Source organism: Conger conger, chromosome 5, assembly GCF_963514075.1.
Source record: "Conger conger chromosome 5, fConCon1.1, whole genome shotgun sequence".
Classification (NCBI taxonomy): Eukaryota; Metazoa; Chordata; class Actinopteri; order Anguilliformes; family Congridae; genus Conger; species Conger conger.
The window spans coordinates 5,742,690-5,763,808 of record NC_083764.1 but is presented as its reverse complement, the minus strand read 5'-3'; the positions used below and the strand labels follow the sequence as shown (position 1 = coordinate 5,763,808).

General features: G+C 44.0%; 1 protein-coding gene across 1 annotated transcript in view; it reads right to left on the bottom strand.

Moving 5' to 3' along the window:
- The window catches only part of phip (pleckstrin homology domain interacting protein), a 67,368-nt gene extending 49,120 nt beyond the window's left edge, over positions 1 to 18,248 (bottom strand). Inside the window, exons 1-8 of the mRNA XM_061241581.1 lie at positions 17,889 to 18,248; positions 17,721 to 17,779; positions 17,606 to 17,635; positions 17,394 to 17,453; positions 14,281 to 14,431; positions 13,686 to 13,784; positions 12,533 to 12,693; positions 403 to 624 (exon numbers count right to left, since the gene is read on the bottom strand). Of these exons, the coding sequence (XP_061097565.1) occupies positions 403 to 624; positions 12,533 to 12,693; positions 13,686 to 13,784; positions 14,281 to 14,431; positions 17,394 to 17,453; positions 17,606 to 17,635; positions 17,721 to 17,779; positions 17,889 to 17,928 (822 nt within the window). The 5' untranslated portion in view covers positions 17,929 to 18,248. The remainder of the gene's footprint in view (positions 1 to 402; positions 625 to 12,532; positions 12,694 to 13,685; positions 13,785 to 14,280; positions 14,432 to 17,393; positions 17,454 to 17,605; positions 17,636 to 17,720; positions 17,780 to 17,888) is intronic.
- Between the last annotated feature and the right edge of the window lie 2,871 nt (positions 18,249 to 21,119).

Genomic DNA, 21,119 nt, shown 5'->3' with positions numbered 1-21,119 from the left:
GGTTAGCATCGCGTTGCACTCGCACCGGTTAGCATCACGTGCTCGCACAGGTTAGCATCGCGCTCACGCACAGGTTAGCATGCGATGCTTGGGCCGGTTAGCATCGCGTTGCACTCGCACCGGTTAGCATCATGTGCTCGCACAGGATAGCATCGCGGGGCGTTCCTACAGTTAGCATCGCGCACTCGCACAGGTTAGCATCGCGGTGCGTTCCTACAGTTAGCATCGCGCACTCGCACAGGTTAGCATCGCGGTGCGTTCCTACAGTTAGCATCGCGCGCGCACAGGTTAGCATCGCGCGCCCTCACCAGTTAGCATCGCGTTGCGCACGCGCCGGTTAGCATTGCGCGCTCGCACAGGTTAGCAGCGCGCGCTCGGCCTGAATGCTATCGGGGGCCCTACCTGCAGGGAGGTAATGGAGGCCCCGTGGCCCTCCAGCACGGCCAGGGGCGCGCAGGTCTGCAGGCACCACACGCGGATCATCTTGTCGCAGCTGCCGGCCGCCAGCATGGTGTTCTCGTAGTTGACGGCCATGTCGGAGATCTCGGCCGCGTGGCCGCGCAGCGTGGCCAGCAGACGGCCCTCGTCCGTCGCCCAGATCTTCACCAGGCAGTCGTCAGAGCCCTGAGGGACACGGGGAGACTCAAACACTCAAACTCTGCGCAGAGACGCGGGCGAGTTATAGAACGGGGCGGCCTGTAGCGCAGTGGTTAAGGTGCTTGACGGGGACCCGTCAGGTTCGATCCCCAGTGTAGCCACAATAAGATCCGCACAGCCGCTGGGCCCCTGAGCAAGGCCCTTAACCCTGCGTTGCTCCAGGGGAGGATTGTCTCCTGCTCAGTCTAATCAACTGTACGTCACTCTGGATAAGAGCATCTGCCAAATGCCAATAATGTGATGTAATGTGATGTAATGTAATGTGATGTAATGTCATTTAATGTCACTCCAAATGGTTACACAGGAGGCGATTTTCAGCATGTCGTCTACTGAAATCTGCCGTTTATTACTGAGCAGTTGCACACACACACGCACGCGCGCACACACACAGTTTATTACAGTTGCAGTCAGGGGCTCAGAACTCTGGTGAGTGTGACTCATTCCAGGGACGTGCCCAGACCAGAGGGATGCAGACGCACGTACACACAACACGCACACACCACACACACACACAACACACACAACACACACAACACGTACACACAACACTTGCACACACACACACACACACACACACACACACACACACACACACACAACACGTACACACAACACTTGCACACACACACACACAACACGCACGCACAACACGCACACACAACAACGCGCACACACAACACATAAACACACAACACGCACGCACAACACGCACGCACACAACACGCACACACACAACACGCACACACACAACACGCACACACACAACACGCACACACAACACGTACACAAGCAGTGACCTTCCCGAGCAACAGCACCGGGTGACCCCACAGGCCACAGCGACCCCACAAACAGTTGCGAGCCGCCATCCCACTCTGGCTCAAATCCTAACTCCTAGTTGCTAAAGTAGATTACTGGGACCCGGAAAGGTTGGTGGTTCAAGCCCCGGTGTAGCCACGATAAGATCCACAGAGCTGTTTGACCCTTGAGCAAGGCCCTGAACCTTGGAGTGCTGCCCACCTCTGCTAAGTAACTCCGGTGGGGCAAATGCAGAGGACAAATTACCACATGGGGTTCAATAAAGTATCTCTTAATCTTAACATCCGATACAGAACACACTGCACGCAAGATAATAATCCAAGAAAGACGTCCAAACTGGACTTATTCAAGGAAACAAAGTTGGAGCACACTTAAAGACAAAGGAACAGAGCACAGAGAACAGACCTTGTTTTTCGACATCACTGGACATCTTCCTCAGAGATCACGATTCCAGGGATTTCAAATTCTATTTGACAAATGAAGGACAGGATGTCTAACTACAGCAAGCAACCCAGCAAATAATCTGGTAACTGGCTAATGCTAGCTAGATGGTGACAATACAAGTACAAAACATAAATTGGTATCTTCAGCTGAATCCACTACAAAATCCAACTAAATAGTTACAGTTTCAAATTCCCTTTCCCAAATGGAGGGCAACACTCAAAAGATGATAAATACAGCTTCAGCAAGAATATTATAGAATTATAGAGGAATATTATAATTAGAAAACAAAACAAAGATTTGATCCTTCCAATCCCCCACCCTGTGCCCAGTTTCCTTGGCCAGTGTCCTGCGTTCTCCTACAAAATCCACATGACGCAAGACAACTGCAAAATAATGAATTGTTTTCCCACATCAGAGTTTTGCATTAGCCCCGGGGTGATAATTCTGCAAAACTGGGGGTGAGTAGGGCGCTACGCGGAGTGGAAGAGCGGTAGGCCCGGCTCCCTCCGACCCAACACTCGGAGTAATTCTCCCCCGAACATCCATAACTGTGGTTATAGCTGCGTTTTAACAGCCTTTTGTGATCAAACATATTCATAATATAACAGAAGAAAGCGATTGCAGCAGCCTAACGTGCATAATTTCGGCACAACACAACACAGCTTCCCCTTCAAGAGAAGAAAAAAATCAATCCATTGCAAGTACTAAAATAAATTGTTCTGCCAATTACTTGAAGTGTAAGTGTTCCTGTTTTAAACCAGGTTGTACACCCTCAATAGGCTTTTGCTGGTGGTAACAACCAGCAATAAAACAAAACACAATGGCTTTAAAAGTGATGATGACTTTTAAAAAGAAAATCACAGATATGAAATAAAAATACAATTCTAGATGACAAAAAAAAAATCTCCTTTTCTTTAGGGGGGTAAGGATGAGTACCCTTCCTTTCCCATCTTTTTCAATCTTTCAGGCCCATTTCAAAACCGATTAGCAGTTTGTCCATGAAAAGGACAAAAAACCGACTCTCTCCTAATTCCCAGCATGCACTGCACAGCGTGCACCCATAAACAGCGTCCCCCAGCATGCACTGCACAGCGTGCACCCATAAACAGTGTCCCCCAACATGCACTGCACAGTGTGTGCCTGTAAACCTCATCCCCCAGCATGCACTGCACAGCGTGCGCCCATAACCAGCGTCCCCCAGCATGCACTGCACAGCATGCACCCATAAACAGTGTCCCCCAACATGCACTGCACAGCGTGCGCCCATAAACAATGTCCCCCCGGCTCGCGTTGCCCCGGATGCACGGGGCCAGTACTCGTTCTCCACTTTCATTTCACCACAGCCAGCGGAAATTTGTTTCAAAACTCCGCTCTCTCTTGTCAGGGCCGTATCTCCAATCCATTATCTTTCCTCTGCGCTACCCTCCTCACGCTCCGATAGCGTGCTCCACCGCCTGGCTACTTCCACCATCTCCCACTCTCACATTTTTTTTAGATCGCTATCGGTTACGCTTTTTGTTTTTTCTACTCTGGGTCCTCAGGGACCCAACTGTCAAAAATCCCAGCGACACAGTTTCCAGCTCCGCTAAAGAGCCATCTCCCTTTGATGAATTATCTTAAAAAATCTTTTTAAATCTTAAAAAAAAAAAAAGATGAACAGCGTTTCATTCCAGCACATTTATTTTTTATTATTAATTATTTGATTTTTAACTCCATCTTCATCCTTGTGTTCTTGCTTTTAAAATCCCCAGTTTACTGTCTTGAATATAGATTTTTTCATAAAAAAGACATCGGAGATCATTAAACAGTTGGCTAAGATGGGGGAAGATTCTCCCACTTAAGAACAGTGTAGATTTAGTGCTAAATTAGAACATATTTGGACAGCAGTTTAGCACTTACATAGTCTTTATACTTAAACCAATATGCTGTTAGGGAAAATAAATTGTAACAGTGGGCAATTTTGTTGACATAAGCACAAAAAGATATCAACCATCGGGACGACAACCCCTTCTTTACATTACATTACAGTTATTCAACTGACACTTTTATCCAACACTTGATCCGATTTTACAGGCTATCAGCAGCCATTCTTCCTGGAGCAACTAGGGGGTGGGGGCTGGGGGCTACATGGCCCAACTGCCATCAGAAATTATATTTAAATAATATCTTCATCAACTGCATCTGTCAAGGGTGGTGTTATCTACATTATAAGAAAACATATTTTCTTTTCATGGTAAGACTTGAAATTTGGCATACAGATTGCGGACAATCCCATGATTCTTTTCACCAAGATTCATGCCTCCACCTCGAGCACTCTAGCGCCACCAATGGGTCAAATGTGGAGGAAAATGTATGCATTATAAGTTTTGAGCCACATGCCAAATGCACAAAGCCAGTCAATGCACCCATTGACCTCAGCTTTCAGAATATTGGATTTTCTGAAAAGGTTCAAAATAATTTAACAGGCCACAAATTTTGTCCCATTCCAAAACATTAATATGGAGTTGCCCAGACCCTGCTGTGTGGCTATAACAGCTGCCACTCTTCTGGGAAGGCTTTATGGCTTTCCACAAGATTTTGGAGCGTGTCTGTGGGAATTTGTGCCATTCAGACAAAAGAGCATGCGAGAGGTCAGGCACCGACCGATGTTGGAGGAGAAGGCCTGCCTCGCAATCGCGATCCAATTCATCCCGGAGGTGTTCGGTGGGGTCTACATCCAGGGCCACTCCATTTCCTCCACACCAAACCCGTCAAACCAAGTCCTTATGGAGCGCACTTCAGACCAACCCTTAAAAAACCTATCTCATGCATTTTCAAAACATTCATCCACTACAGCCAAATAAAAGGCAGGCAACCATATCTCAGGAAGTAAGCAACCTGGAAGCAGGCCAAGGCTAGCTCGGTAGTGACTCTACATCCATCCATCCATCCATTATCTGAACCCGCTTATCCTGAACAGGGTCGCAGGGGGGCTGGAGCCTATCCCAGCATACATTGGGCGAAAGGCAGGAATACACCCTGGACGGGTCGCCAGTCCATCGCAGGGCAGTGACTCTACAATGAACCACAAATATTATTTTCTCTTAATTGTAAAATGTATTCACATATAATGGTGTCTTTGACTGAATCCACTACAAATCCGACAGAATAGGCCTAGTTACAGATTTATGGGCCAAGATATTCCCAGGGGCTTCTTGCCTCAAAAGGTGCCGCTTTAATTTTCACACTGAAAAAAGTTTTTTTCCTCTTTCAAAACAAATTAATTATTCTCAGCATGAATCCCCCAAACACATTTAAAAAACAACTATTCATGTACTGATTAATACAAATACATAAGACCACTGCTGCTAGTCACAAACACGCCGTTCAACTTGCCTCAAACAGGTTCCAGAAGAATAAATCTCACACACGGTGAGGCTGATGAAAATGTAAACAATCAAAACAGCAGAGACATTCAATGAACACTGAAATTCATTGGTCAGGAAGGGAAGAAAATTAAGGGGGGGGGGGAGGGACTTTTTACCCCATGTTACCCAACATTAATACAATCAAATGTGCCAATATCTATAATAATAATATAATAATAATAATGTCAAAGTCATCACAGAGATTCATTTGGCTTACCGGCTGTGTGTTTTTATCGACATTGATTTTTCCCCCCGATACTGTTAAAATAATTACATGTCACCGTTTGATGTTTCTGGTTATTATGCAGCCCACACTGACGCAGCTACATAACTGTTTGGCATTTACGAGCTGTGAGATCACACCGAAGAAGAAGAAGAAGAAAAAGAAAAACTGTGCTTCGGTTGTGCACAAAACGTCACACAACACGTCTCTGGACGCGAACTGAAAAGCCGTAATCCCGTTTAATCAGTTCAAACGCACACGGCAAACCCACACAGTGAGAGAGGACTTCCACAAGAGGCTTCAGCCAGGAGGACAGGCCGGTTAAAGCACTTCTGACCGGAAACCAAGCCACTATCAACCACCGTCAGGAGACCCCTGCACTGAACATGTAATGCAGGGATACTGAAATCTGCCTCTCGAGGCCAGCAGTCCTGCCTGTTTTCATTCTTCCCTCCAATCAGGGACTGACACAGACCTGGGATAGCAGGGGAGAGGAATCTCTGGCCAATAAATCAATGAATTAGGAGCAACCTGTGGCTGTACGTGACTGGGACCCGGAAGGTTGGTAGTTCAAGCCCCGGTGTAGCCACAATAAGATCCGCACAGCTGTTGGGCCCTTGAGCAAGGCCCTTAACCCTGCATTGCTCCATGGGGGGATTGTTCCCTGCTTATTCTAATCAAGTTACGTTGGATAAAAGTGTCAGCTAAATAACATATTACTATTACTATTGTTATTATTATTATTATTATTATTATTAAATAATCATGTAGAAAAGAAGGCCAGCTAACACTCGTATAAACTATCCATTTACACAGGTAGACACACATACATGCTGAAAACAAGCACTGGGATTATAGTGACACCATTTCTGTCATTCTGGCTCTGTAGTCCAGCTGGATCTGAAATGAAATGATGAATATTAAAGAGTAGGCAGCCATTTTTATTTTGAGGGCACTCGCATCCATAGCAGGCAATCCAGACAGGAATTACAGCCCTTTTTCTAACACAGAGGCAGAACAACAAAAAGTGTGTCACCGTCACAGTACGTCTGCTTTTAACCGTATTGGGATTCGAACCCATACCCTGCCACAAAGGGAGACCATGATGATGGTGTTTGGTGCATTCTGAATTAAAGGAACGGTGGCAAGAAATTAAGTTTAAAATCCCCCTGCCCCAAATAAAAAGGCACTACAAGCCGCATAGCCATTTTAAAACCTCCATAGATCAGACGTAACATTCCTCAGAAACCGTGGCAGAGACGGCATTTTGGAGGGTATGTATCAGTATACTGAACTGATCCATAGTCCAGTCCGTTTATTCTCCGGGACCAGCAAAGAGGAATTATATTTTTGCGACACACAAAATCTTCATTGGCGTTGCGTTACCGAGACTTCCCCGGATCTCTCTGCGAGTAACGGGAGGTTCGACCGGACCGGCGCCGTCAATCAAACGCTCTGAGGGTCGAGAGACCGCGGTCGGACAGGAAACACATTTCCACACACAAACTCACGGTCCGACCGGGCCCGTTCTGACATTTCGAAGCCTGAGGAACACGTGGGGCCGTGTCTTCACAAAACTGCACTCTGTATCACTGAAATATCACAGCAGCTAACCCAATCACCACGCTGCTCCTAAAGCAGACTCCGCCTCCGCCTGGTCCGGTCTCAAGCGATTCTACCTACACGCTCCAGAAGCCAGGTACCAGAATTTAACCTCCGCCTGTTCCCACAAAGGACCCTGCTTACTGAATTACAACACCTGCTCTGAAGCATTTTACTGTACTGTGTGTAGTTCTTTTGGGAAGCTAAATAGGTCATATGTTTTATTTCAACGTATTTTAAGGTGTGTAAGAGGGAGAATTGGAAAACACCAAGCTTTGGCCAGATACTGAACTCTGAACAGCTCTATTCAGGAATGATAATTTGTACACATCATCCCTCCAATATGCTCATCATATCATAGCCTTTTAGCATTGGCCTGCTTTAAAAGTAAAACACCTGGCTAACATATGGTTCGATTAGTGAACATATCCAATGTCCAAATCACCAGTAAATCAGCAAATGTAACACCTTTATCTGTATAAAAAATAGTTCAGTATTTAACAGTCCTTTTCTTTTATCACAGACTGAGCTGTTCTTCATAGTGCTTGGGCTTCAAACAAATCAAAGGTCAGCAAGTTAAATACCTGAAACAGTACATTTTCAACAAGAAAAAAAATCACAAAAAACAGCACAATTCAAAACATACAGAATATATGTAACACATATTCTCCAGAGTGAAATCCATTCTTGCTGCAGACCAATGCAGTGCTCCTGTGGAGAACGATGAGCCATCAGGTCAAACCCATGATTAAAACACAGACCGACTGTTTAATCTTCTCCTACTTCTCCCACGCAGCCAATCAGAGCGATTCAAGGACTTTATGTAAATGCCACTTAAGTGTGATGTCATTCCTCCAATTAGAGAGAATGACTAAGATTTAAAAAACATAATATGGCCGACAGCCATTAAAAGAGAACATGTTTTAAAACGAAAGTTCCTAAAATAGGACAAGGAAGTACAAGACACTTGAAATATCTGTGTGCGTTTGCATGTATTTGCATGTGTGTGCACCTGTGTGTATGCAGTAGTTTGTAGCATTTCAGCGCATGAGGGAGTTAAATTAACTACAATAACCAAGATCCAGAGTGCATTACATAACAAAATGAAGCTCAAAGAACTACAAACCCCAAAGCACCACTGCAAAGAAAACAAACCCCCTCTCCATCAAATCAGAGAACGAAGGAAAGAACCAATAAATACCACTCCGCACTCTTACCAAGTCCCATCAAACTCAATAGATTCCCTGGAGGAAAACAATTTCGCCAGTGCGCAGGAATACTGCGCCGGGTGCTTAAAGTATTAGAAGCCTTGGGGATGATATACGTAGCAGGTGGACACAAACCTTTTCAATTTCCAGACCGGCAAGGACAGCCGTAAAGCAAAGCACCCGCGCGATATCACTTTTATACAAGCGACATCACATTCCAAGGGATAAACCGAGTGCTGTTCGAACTACCGGAGTGCGCTTTATCAGCGGCCTACAGGTTGTACGACAATCCAGATCTAAAGGGACGGGCACCAGCTGGCGGAGGCTTTTCTAGACACAGGTGGTTGTTTAAGATCCTCCGTGAGAACTTACCCCTTGCTTCTACAAACAGACTGTTAGTGTACAGTCAGAACAACAGGGTCCATCAAATCTGGAGCTCAGATCCAAAACCGCCCTTGGTTTACTTCTCTCCCAGGTTTACTAGCTGAACAATAAGTGCTACTGATTGGCCAGACTGTCTTCACACCTGACTCCCAGGTGAAGGGAGGGTGGAAAGCCAGCAGGTCTTGATGATTCCTGGTTTACATTCACAACGGTAGCGTACAGTCGAGACGTGAATAAAAGTATTTTTCAGGAGGCCCTGTGTTCTTCTTCAGGGTGTCTTTCTCTCTCGCAACGTGCCTCTTAAGAACACGGTAAATATTTTATCTTGGAGCGGACATTTTTAATGGGAGGCACGTAAACCCTAAGCACAAACTGTGCCGCTAATTAAAAATAAACAAAAAACAAGTCAGGTTAAGGTTAACAAGCTGAATTCTGCGTCTGAAAATGTTTTTACACGGGACAGAAATTTAACGGTGCTGCCAGCTTGATAATTAAGAATAATCTTCCAAAAGGAAGGTGTGTTAAGGTCATGTTTGGTTTCTTTTCTTTTTTGGAACAGTTGTTCCAATTTTTCACATTTAATTAAAAGTACTTCTTCAGACAGAACCAATCTTAAGACACTTTTTTTGTGATTTTGCATTATGTGATAAAAAGCTGTCAGCTCACACCTGGTCCAGGCTGACCCTACATTCATCTCCTCAAAGACACACTGAGCCAGACCTGGGAGCCAGTATTCATCAAACTCATCATCTTTCTGAATATTAATCATATTACATAACACGTTTTTTTTTTTTGTCACTCAGATCTGTGACAGCCTAATTTACAAATGTTGATTCAACACTTAAAACAGTTTGATATCTTTATTTTCGGCAGAAACGGCATAAACCCATATCCGACTACAGGAACGGTAAACAACTCCACGACACATATCAAAGCCTCCGTACCCCAGCCCCAGCCGCGGAGAGCATATCTGCGGTTTCCGTAAAGAAAGAACGCAATTCATATCCTTATCTGCCTGGCTTTAGGGCCCTTCTGCGCCGTAAATATCTCTGTTACTGCATAAAGAGAAGTGCGCTGGAGTTTTGCGTGGCGTGAATCCGTCTCTGTGTCACGGGGAGGAGAAGGACATTACTCACAGGCACTAAACTGGAACACGACCACGCTGGCACCCGACACATCAGTACAGCTCCCCCCCCCCCCCCCCGCAGAAAGTTTGGTCTGTGTGGAACACCGTTGAGACTGCCAACACGGAGCAGACTAACATTCAGGGACTCAAATACGTAATTGTTTTTGGATTCAATTACTTTTCTGCGCTCGCTTGAGCTTGTCTAGCGCAAACGGAGCCAACCAAGAGGACCAGAAAGCCACGGTTTGCACTTTTCTTTTAGTATCGTAGGTTCCAATGCATGAGAAAATCTCAGTAAAGCGCAGAAAAGTATTTGAATCTAAAACGGTTTACGTATTTCACCCAGGTCTGTTTGTGTGTACAACATTTAAAGGACCGTTGGGAGAAAACAACTGCACTACATCACTGTGCAAAGGGCACGAGCCAAGCGGACGCACAACAGCTGATCACACACAGCTCTACTTCAGCCCTTGTCTCGGGCAAACCGCTTCAAGTCACCTGGAAGCCAGACACAATCACCTCTTAGGCATTTGACCTTTGAGCAAAACAAAAAAAGGATTATTCAGACGAATCGTAAAACTGTGGCTGCAATTTCCAGGTCTGCATCTGCTCACTGTCAACTACTGACAGGAGTACAAATTATGTACACTTGGCAAAGTGCAGGCTATATGCTGAATACATTTTACCGAGGCATTGTTTTATGATAATAAGAACAAAATGTCTGGCACACAGAAAATGTTGCACCGCTTTTAAAAAACGTGGCCTCCAGTAAGGAACAGTTGGAGAATGCGACCGCATTGTGTTTCAAAACCACCAGCGGTGATATTCTCCGCTCCAGAACGGTTCCGTGTAGGCTACAGCGTTTGAGCCGTTAGACGGACGGGGAAATGCCGCCGGTCTCAGTGAAAGTCCATCCTTCACTGACACGCCCGTATGAAGTGGCCTTTCTGACAGGACGCTCCCGTCAGAGCGGGGACAAAGCGGTTTTCCCGCAGGGAAACACCTCCCGGCGCGGTGTTCCCGGGAACGTCCGTGGCCACGGAGCGGGGAAGCTGTTGCAACAGGCCGAAACCCGGAAACCTGCCTCCGCGTAAAACGCCACAAGCCGATCCTGACGCAATCCCCCCCCCCCCCCCCGGGAAAAACAAAACAAACCGACGCACAGCTCTGTTTTCTAAGATGAACTCTTAACAATAATGTCCGGGAACCTCCAGCTCGAACCAACAAGCCTTCCATACAAAGGATTTATTTTGTTGCATTCAAAAAATTAAAAAAAGATAAAAGAAAGAAAACATCATATTAAATTATTGTCCACGACAGTGGTCTGCAGCCCTGGTCCTGGGGCACCGCAGGGACTTCTGGTTTTGGGGGGGTTTTTTTTGCTTTTATTTCCTGGAACTGTCTGTTCTGACCAGTTCAGGCCAGGGGAACTTGAAGAGAGTTAAACTGTGTGATCAGCTGCGTCAAGTGCAGTCAAGAAAACAACAAAATCCGGTGAACCCTGTGGCCGTCCAGGACCTGGGTTGGGAGTGGAGACTCGATTCAAATCTGGTTATCTTCAGCGCTAGGCTACTTGTACAACGTCAATTTGCTTCTCCCACACCGCGGAGAGACTTTCCCCAAACCACCGCGGTGACCTGCCAGTACTTAAGGACCAATCCGCTGACGCTCCGAAGAGTTCTGTCCCAGCAGAAACCGCAGCGAGTTCACAAACTACGACCGCTGTGAAGTGGAAATGGACCGGAGCAGGCAGGAAGCCGGCAGCAGCTCACACAGGAAGTCACAGATACGAGCACAGAGTGGACACGTGCGTCTTTAATCGTCTCATTTCTCATTTCTTAAACGCTACCAGAAAGGAAATCCTTTAACCTTTAAATAAAACAACTCGAAAAACAATCGGCCTAGTTAAATAAAAACAATGAAATGAGATGCAATATTGCATACAATATAAACAGGTTCAAAGAATCTTGATCAAGTAAACAACTGTCCTGACTGTGTCAATCAAACCATCCAAAGGCTTCCAATTAAACCATATGGACAGGGTCTGATCCCTTCTTACCGAAGAAAAGTCAGAGAGCTCAAATTCACACATAAAGAGCGTAAAATTCTCGCAAACAGAAAGGGCCAACTCACTGTGAAGAGCTACATTTTACTTCCAACCACAATGATGAAGTAAACGGACCACTGTACACAACACAAACAGGCCGAGTTAAATAAATACAACCAAGCTGTTAAATCAAGATGACAGTATTATATAAGCTAATACAGTAAATACAACTGAGCACAGGGTGGACACATGGACACTTAAACCATATAAACAGGGTCTGATCGCTTCTAACACACAAAAGAACACAGAGCCAAAGAAAGACAGCCGAAATCCGCCCCTGAAGACGCAGTTCTGGCCCAGTTCTGACCCAAATCAGGCCCAGTTCAGACCCAGTTCTGACCCAGTTCAAACCCAGGTCTGACCCAAATCAGGCCCAGTTCAGACCCAGTTCTGACCCAGTTCAAACCCAGGTCTGACCCAGTTCTGGCCCAGGTCTGGCCCAGTTCTGACCCAGTTCTGACCCAGGTCTGGCCCAGTTCGGACCCAGTTCTGACCAGTTCTGACCCAGGTCTGGCCCAGTTCGGACCCAGTTCTGTCAGGAGACGGGCGCAGGCTTACCGTGAAGATCCGGCGGCCGGTGCGGTCGAATGTGACGCAGTACACGGAGGACAGGTGACCCAGAATGCGTTTGTGCATCTTCATGTGCTGGTACACGGCCGTGGGGACGAGCTGGCCCAGACGGTACGTCCCGTTCAGCCTCCGACAGTGCGCCGTGTCCACTGCGTGGGAAAACGCAGCGGTGAGACATCCTATTGGTCCACAGGCCACCCCCAAACCCGCGCCCACCCACACCGACCAATCACACTTTACGGACGAGCAGGCCGTCTTATTGGATTAGCGACTACAATGCAATGCACTAACCCAGGGTCTGTACATGCGGTTCAAAAAATTTATTCTGCAGAATGCTCCGGATAAATAATAACAGACCACTTGGCAAAACGCGTAGCGGAAATTTCCTGTACAAATGCACTGTTGTCTCTCTCGTTACAAAAAAAAGGTTTTCTCCAAAACGATACTCTATAATTTGCATCAGTGACTACCACATACTGTGGGCACTCCGGTGCAAAAGTGCAATAAAAACATTACCGGAATAAAGGTGATTCAGCAATATGATTCACTAACAGGGCAGTGACATATTCTCAGACTGAACAGGAACGAGTGATGTGCTTCCACACAGGAAGACATGAGCACACCTTACAATAAGCTTACACACATTGGCATTAACTGACATAGTTGTTAACATGAGTAAAATGATGTTCAAATACATTAATTAAGCATGAAATTTACTTTAACTATGAGCTAATTGGTTACATAAATACTTAAACAATAACAAACCATCGGATAAACAATTAACAATTAACAAATACATACTGTTGTTTTTATTAATAAGAATTGCCATTTAACATAAATTAATTAATTTATGCTGTTAACAAATTAATTATGTACAAATAAATTAACAAAATTCTCAGTCGTTACTTCATCAACAACTAGACTGGTTAATGCCTATTTAATTGTAAAGTGTTACCCAAAACTTAAGCAATACATACACACGCAGGGTACCGGGAAGAGTCGAAATGTCACTTGACAAAAACAAACAGCAATGAGAGGAAAAAAAAAAAAAAACTAACAGCAGTGGGAGAAATAAAAACAAACAGCGATGAGATAAAAAACAAACGAACAGCGATGTGAGATGAGAAGTTGGGGGACGTACCGATATTTGGGGGGCTTCCGTAGATGATGGGGGGCTCTGGGGGTCTCCCACAGTGCAGTGCGGCCAAGGCCGACCCTTTCCACACCACGTGCTTGCAGCCTGTCACCCCGGAAAAGACAAAAAAATCCGTAAGAGGGTGAGGTGGGGGGAGCGGGGCAGGACAGGGGGTGTTAATGGTCACACTTGACAATCAGGTGACATGGGTGGGCATGAACTAATGCCAGCTTTGTTTATGCATTTGTACATCACTAATTAATGTTTACAACTTGTTTACATTAGTCAACGGCAGTTCATATTGGCATGAAAAAATTTAATGTTTGCCAATTCATTCATGAGTTCATAATTCACGTTAACAATTAGATTAATTAATGCCAATTCGTGTAACCTTATTGTAAAGTGCGACCGTCTTAATGAGAAAATGTATCACGTTGATAGCACGCCAAACAATATACCAACCCAAAGCTATTCCTGATTACCATAAACAGGACAATGCGTGTTCCTCTGGGGGACATTTTGGACGACTGTGGGTCTGGGCGCACTGAAGTGTGTCTCTCTGGTTCGGGACGGGGGACGGGGGACGTTAAACAGGACTTACTCTTGTGCGTGCGGAGCAGGGACTGTCTCCCAGCTCCAAGGAGGGTCAGCACTCCAGGAACGCTGGCCGGCATCTCCTTCTCCAGGAGCGGTCCGATGCACTGGCATATCCGCAGCAGGTGGTCCGGTCCGATGTGCCGGTAGAGCTTCACCTTTTAACCGTGGGGGGTGGGGCGGGAAGACACGGAGAGTTATCAGGCTGAGCTCGAAAACCCCTAACGCCGTGGTACCCAACCCCGGGTTCCTGGAGGTCCGCCGTCCTGCACGGCGTCTCATTTCAACCTTAATCGAGCGCCGACTCTGCTAATTAGCGGAAGACGAGTTCTCGCTGTTGAGCGAGGCGAGCTTCGTTAGGGTTTGACCGGAGGCCGCCGGGGGGGGGGGGGAGCATATCGGTTTTAGAGTTTGAGAAATAAGTCAACTTTGCCAGGGAAGTGCAGTTTCATCAGCCTGGATGAGGAGTGAGGGGAGGATACCCTCAGCAGAAGCCGCATTCCACGTTCGCGAGCGGAGCGTCGACTCAGGAATGACCGTGCGCGTCTCCAGCCAGAAATACAATAATGCGCATCCACAAAAACCCTCCTCCCACCCGGAGCACGGGCCAATCTCAATACCCAGAAGGAGAAGCAGCGCTTCAATTTCCCAAAGCTGCAGATAAACCGGAGATATCGGAGGAAAGGGGCAAGGAGGCAGAAGATCTAAACCTGACACAGTAAATACACTTTTTTGTTGGAATTTTGGAGAGGGGCTGCAAAAAATAAAAAATTTACTTTTTTTTTTTTTTAAACACACAACAACAAAAAAAAAACCTTCATTTTCATTTTCTTTTTTAACCTCAAAGTACAGTGAACCCAAATGAAAAATAGTGAAAAAAGACATACATTTTTAAAAATAGGCACGCACCCATGTATGAAGCCAGCCATGTTGGACATGGTTCTAAGTACACACACATAAATGTTCACTGTTTACATTACATCATGACATTTCTGTTATGCACGTGAGCACTGTCAATATTTAGAATATACAAATATCCAAAATAACGTCCCACCCAGACAGAAGTGCATTATGGTCCATTAACTGAACAGAACTCAAATAATCTAATCACCGGAGGGCTTTCCAAAGTGTCAACTGATTATTCTATTTAACTGCAGACCTCAACAATATTACAGATACAATACACTTTGTTTTCAAAAACATATGTCTGTTCATACACACTGGACAGCTCTCATACACTGCCAGGCAGTAGAGTAATTTTGTATTGGTGTGCATCACAGTTGTTAATATTAATTCCCGAAAATGTGCCTTAATTATGAAGAAAAAAACCCCACTCATAATATTCACAAAAGCTGTCATTTGATAACAGAAAACCAGACACACATTTGCATTCACTCCACGACGCTATTTCCATTTTCACAACGCCCTTTATCAGCGAATTCACCAGTCCCGTCCTGCGCCTGTCTGATAATTAATGTCGCTTTAATTGCATTTAAAATCTTCTTATTGGTCGGCCGCAATGATCCCCGCTCCATAGCTGATGAGGCACGCGCCCACATCTCCGGCTACTAGACTGCTCATAGCAGCCGATTGTTCCGAGATTCTTACACCGAGCAATTATTGTGCCGCCAAGTGCCGTCTAAACCACGTAATTATAAGCCTGTGGTTCCATTACCTAAACACCGAGCATTGTCTCAATCAATGTCACCCACATTAAGCACAGCTAGAATTGCCTACGTAGAAAACAACAGCATTGTTTTTATTCAAAATAATAATAATAATAATAATAATAATAATAATAATAATAATAATAATAATAATAATAATAATAATAATAGCAGGTTTTAGGGTTAAATATCAGATCAGAATATATTAGGAAACTTAAAATTAGACGAGACGTATGTGCACCATTGTCGTAGCCCTGAAATGCATGATTGATAGCTTAAATTTTCGATTTTGTTTTAAACTGAATGACCCAGAGTCAACATTGGTGAACATAACAATTACAGCTGAGATTTACTGGCACTCAAGAACGAACAATGCAACCTGAAAACGTCCGTGGAGGTCACGTTATCTTTAGATAATAAAACATGCTTAAGAAACAACGCCAGACACATTGTAAACGCACCCACAAAAAAAATAAAAAATAGCCTATATATTGCATCGATAGATGTCAAACGTATTCTTATATATTCTCAACTATGAAGGAACAAGTGTGTTCCGAATGCTGAATTCATTTTAATTAAAAAATATTTTTTTAATACTTAGGCTACGCAAAATAGAATACCTGAATAATAGGGCACTGGCTTTGTTCTCAGAACTTTTACCGAACAAGAATATAAAATGTATTTCCTCAAAATACACTTTAGTGTTTACACACTATTGAAACACTGAATAAATGTTGTTACATAACGCAGGTTTATATATCATGGCCATGACCATGTTAAATAATTATTAATTGAACGTATAAAATATACAGTTAAAAACAATATAATTAATAGCAATAATAATCACTAGATATTACCTTTACATTGCAAGAAGGTCCTCTCTGAATCGCAAGTCCTCCGTTTGTTTACACTCCAGACAAAAATTGCTCCGAGTATGCAGCTCCACACCACAAAACAAGCCATTTTCCTTTAAAAAGTTTTTTGTTTTTTTTCCCTCTCCCAGTGTGTATTCTCTTTTTACGTTTGTCTAATCCTAATGCTTTATTTTAACTAGTCACTCATCATGTTGTGTATTTTACAATGTGGCTTCAAGTGAAAACGTATTGAGAAGAGCGCCTCCATCTCTCGTTACTGCTCTGGTAGGGCGCTCTGGCGCAATAGTCCCTCCTCCGGTCCTTCGCTGCTCCTACAGCTCAACATTCATGACGTATCTGTATTTCTAGTACATTTTTCCAAACTATTTAAATCTTTTGGACATGCCTGTCACCAAACTCACACGGCAGTGTGAGTGGGAATTGTGGACGCACGCCCCACGTACCTTTAACACCTATCGTGTTTAGTTTTTACGCTATTACAATGTAAAGTTTTTTTTTCCCGATTTAAAAATTGCGGGAAATTCAATTTTTATTTTGCTCACTAAAAAAAGTTTTTCTCGGTTATAGAGATCCCTTACCAAATTTTCGTAAGTCCCGGGGTGTTCTTTACCCGTCCAGTCTGTTCGTTTCGGCAGCAGCTATAATCAAATTACAAGGTTATCTCAGTACTGTTTAGTGTAGAATGCGTCCAGTTGAGTGTTTTAAAAATTAAATCAGAAATCTGTCTTAAATTAACATCAGAAAGTACAGTGCAGCGAGATGCACTGCAAGCGAGCCCTGTGTTGCTTACCTCTTTCTCCTGCGCTTCTTTGATCAGGGTCTGAAAAGCCGAACAAAAACACGAAATTACTCAAAAATCCTTCGCATGGATATTGTAAATAAACCTATAATACCAATTTACCCACCTCTGCTGCGTTTTGGCAAGGTCCAGCTTCCAAAAATCGGGCTATTAGGAAGTACAGCTCTGCGAGGCGAAAAATACATGAGCTACATTAGACTGAAGGAGGACGTCGTGGGCAATGAAGGAATAAAAAAAATCTTTCGACGATCTATTACCAACCCTCCATACTCACCAGATTTCAACTGCGCGACGTGTTTACTGTCAGAAGCCATTTTTTGTGTTTATTGTAAAGGATAAGGTGTGTGCCTGTGCTGTGAAATGGGTATTAGTCCGTGCCCTATAGCTGTCACTGTTTATTCACCAGGAAGAGTCTCTCCTCCTCCATTCAGCCAACACACAAGCAGACCCGGCCGTGTTTTTCTCTTCCGCGTTTCAGTATATAGTCCCCACGAAACCGACGGGCTTCAGACGCGTAAGCCGGACAGTTCGCCAATAATGCAAAACATTTATACTGTAGGAGTACCAATCGTACATTCATACCGGTTTTTTGGTGTCGAAAAAGTTGTTTCGGTTCGTTTTTGTTTTTCGTTTCTCTTCCCCCACACGCACAGCACAAGCCCTTTGCGTAGGAATATCACGTCGGGCCTTTTACGTACGCACAGGGACGTTGAGGGTGGCTGAGACAAACGGAAACACTGGAGAAAAAGGAAGCGTGTTGTAAAGAAAGAGCTTTTCCAATAGATTTCACAATATAGCCTACTAATTTTGCACCAGACAGTAACATTATTGTTTCGATTAGTTAGCTTAACCTCGAGTCCATATATACATACTCCAGCAAGCCGCCGAGGTGGGGATAGCTATGAATGTAGCTAGTTTGTTTAGCAGCTGCCATATTGCAGACGTTGAAACATTTCTCACAGTGTACAAAACACTAAAATGTTTTTGTTTAGTGTGGAGGTGCGGCTTTAAATAACTGCAATAAATTTAGGATTGGTTTGGAAAATTATTACTCAGTTCAAACGATTCGGAGTGGAGGTGCATGCGATTGTTCAGAAACCCTCCATTTCTTCCCGAAATGTAAGCTGGCGTAAAATGGGGGAAGGGTTGTAAAAACGGGAATGTAATGAATTAAACCTCGTGAGTTACAGGAATCCTACTCAAATGGCAAGAACAGGCGATATATATTAGGCGGTTATATATTTATTGTGTGTGATTAGTGGACTACTACATTGACTAGTGGACTACTACATTTTCCAGTGTGCATATGATGAAAAGCTATCAATGTGTACTTTATTATTGCAAAAGAAACGGATAGGACCGTGCTGGTCCGTATCGGTACCACATTTAATTAATCGATTACCCATTGTTTTAAACGCACCGTTGGGCTATAACCGTGCAGCGCAAGTGTTAATGAAAGACAATATGGACAGTGGGTAACGTGTGATTTCATGTTTTACACTCGGCTATCGATGGTATTTGAAATTGTTAATCTCGGTTCCTTAGCAATATATCTTATTTCGCAATATTAACGTTTACAGTGATGTATTATTTTAAATTAACTTGATTTAATGATTGTTGGGAATCAATTACAGTATGAACCTATTAATTTTGCCGTATAACATGGATCATTTTAAGTCCTTATCAGTTCGTTTTGGACAAACCGAACAACTACGGTGGTAAAAGTTGACCCAATGAACCCCGCTCTCACACCCTGACTAAAACTCCACGCCTTTCAGTCCATTATTTATGTAATGGCTTGAGCTTATTTATCTTTGAACATCATTGAACTTTTTTTTTGTAAAAATGTATACTTTTTTTTGTCTTAACTCAGCTTCCAGTTGAGTTTTCAATTATTCATTGCACACAATAAGATCTGATTAGTCTACATTCATGCAGTGAGAATTTGAGATAAAACAATATATTTACACCATATTCACACCACATAGTCTCCAAGCCATTCTTTCAACTACTCGATGAACAGATTCTTTATTTTTTAAAAAGGCCACAGACTATTTGTAAAACTGTGTGAATATGGTGTACTGTACGTGTGCATGAAGTAAACGTGTTCTTAAAAATGCAAATAGCAATTAGGCTACTTTTTGTCTTTTCTTTTTTTTTTTCAATTTCACCAGTGGGTGGTGTTCTGACACAGAGGCCGTAGACAGAACTTTCTTGTTGCGTCTGAATAGTACTTTTTTTATACTCAGAGATCAAAAGGCCAAGAATATCTCTGACAGGCCTCTGGGCTGCCAATCCTAAGCCATTCTTTCCGCTGGTGTGTGGTAGTTTGGGTGTAGGTAAGCCCTTCATTAGGGTAGGAACGGCAAGCAGTGCCCTGGCTCCAGCATCTCAGGTCCATTACAATCGCCACAATATCACGTTCGCCTACAATTGGGCCATCAGTTCCCTTTTGCTTCAGCCAGGACAGATGACATAACACTGCAAAAAAAACCCAAAAAAATAACATGTGTTTTCATATCACTTATATTGATACTTAAAATCTTAGGTCTTTTACTGTTTGCCAATGGAATTAGAAAATTTCCCTTGTCAAGCAAATCTCATCTCGAGATTTGACAACGGAATAAGAAAATGTCACTTGCCAAGCAAACATTAACTGAATAAAAGATCTTAGGTCTTATCACAAAAAAAGCTAACTGAAAAGCTTGAGACAGTAATTTTTTGCTGTTCACATTTGCAAGGATACAGTTGTTTATTGTCAGGCCTTTTGTGTAATTCTTGTTTGTGTTATTGTTATTTGTTTTGGTGAACTATTTTTTTCTTTAAATTGCACTCGTTGAAAATATTCTGTCGGGTGCCTTAACCAATACACCACACTTCCCCAATTACCCCTCGGTTCTCCTTTCTTTAAATTAGTGTGTGGTCCATGCGAATATCCTCGATTAAAAATGCACAGGATCATTGCAACTTCATATGTACAAGGTTAAATTGATGTACTTATATATTTATTTATTCTAATTTGGCTGATTTGGAATGCACGGCCTCCAGGTTAAGAGTGTGGAGAGAAGAACACTCGACCGTTCTCTCGACCGTTCCCCAATCTCATCTCCCCGCCATCTGCCTCCTTACTTACGCCCAGCGGACGCCAGACGTCTCCGAACCTAGCCGGCACCGCGAGCGCACCCTCGGGATTGTGGGAAATCTCTCAGTGGGTCCATCTGGGTCGTGCCGTGAGCCGCCACTCGCTGTACTGAAGTGTCGATTTGATTGACGGTTTCCATCACACACACACACACAAATCTCCCGAAATAAAAAACGGAGAACGTTCCCCAATAGGACGCCGAAAACGCTGTTGGTGACATTAGACACCACTCCGTTCTTCACATGTTCAGTTGAGGCCCTGCAGTTGTGTTCAGGACTAATATTACAGCTCTGTGGTAATCGTCCATCTATTATCTAACCCGCTTATTCCTGGTCAGGGTCACGGGCGGTGCTGGAGCCTGTC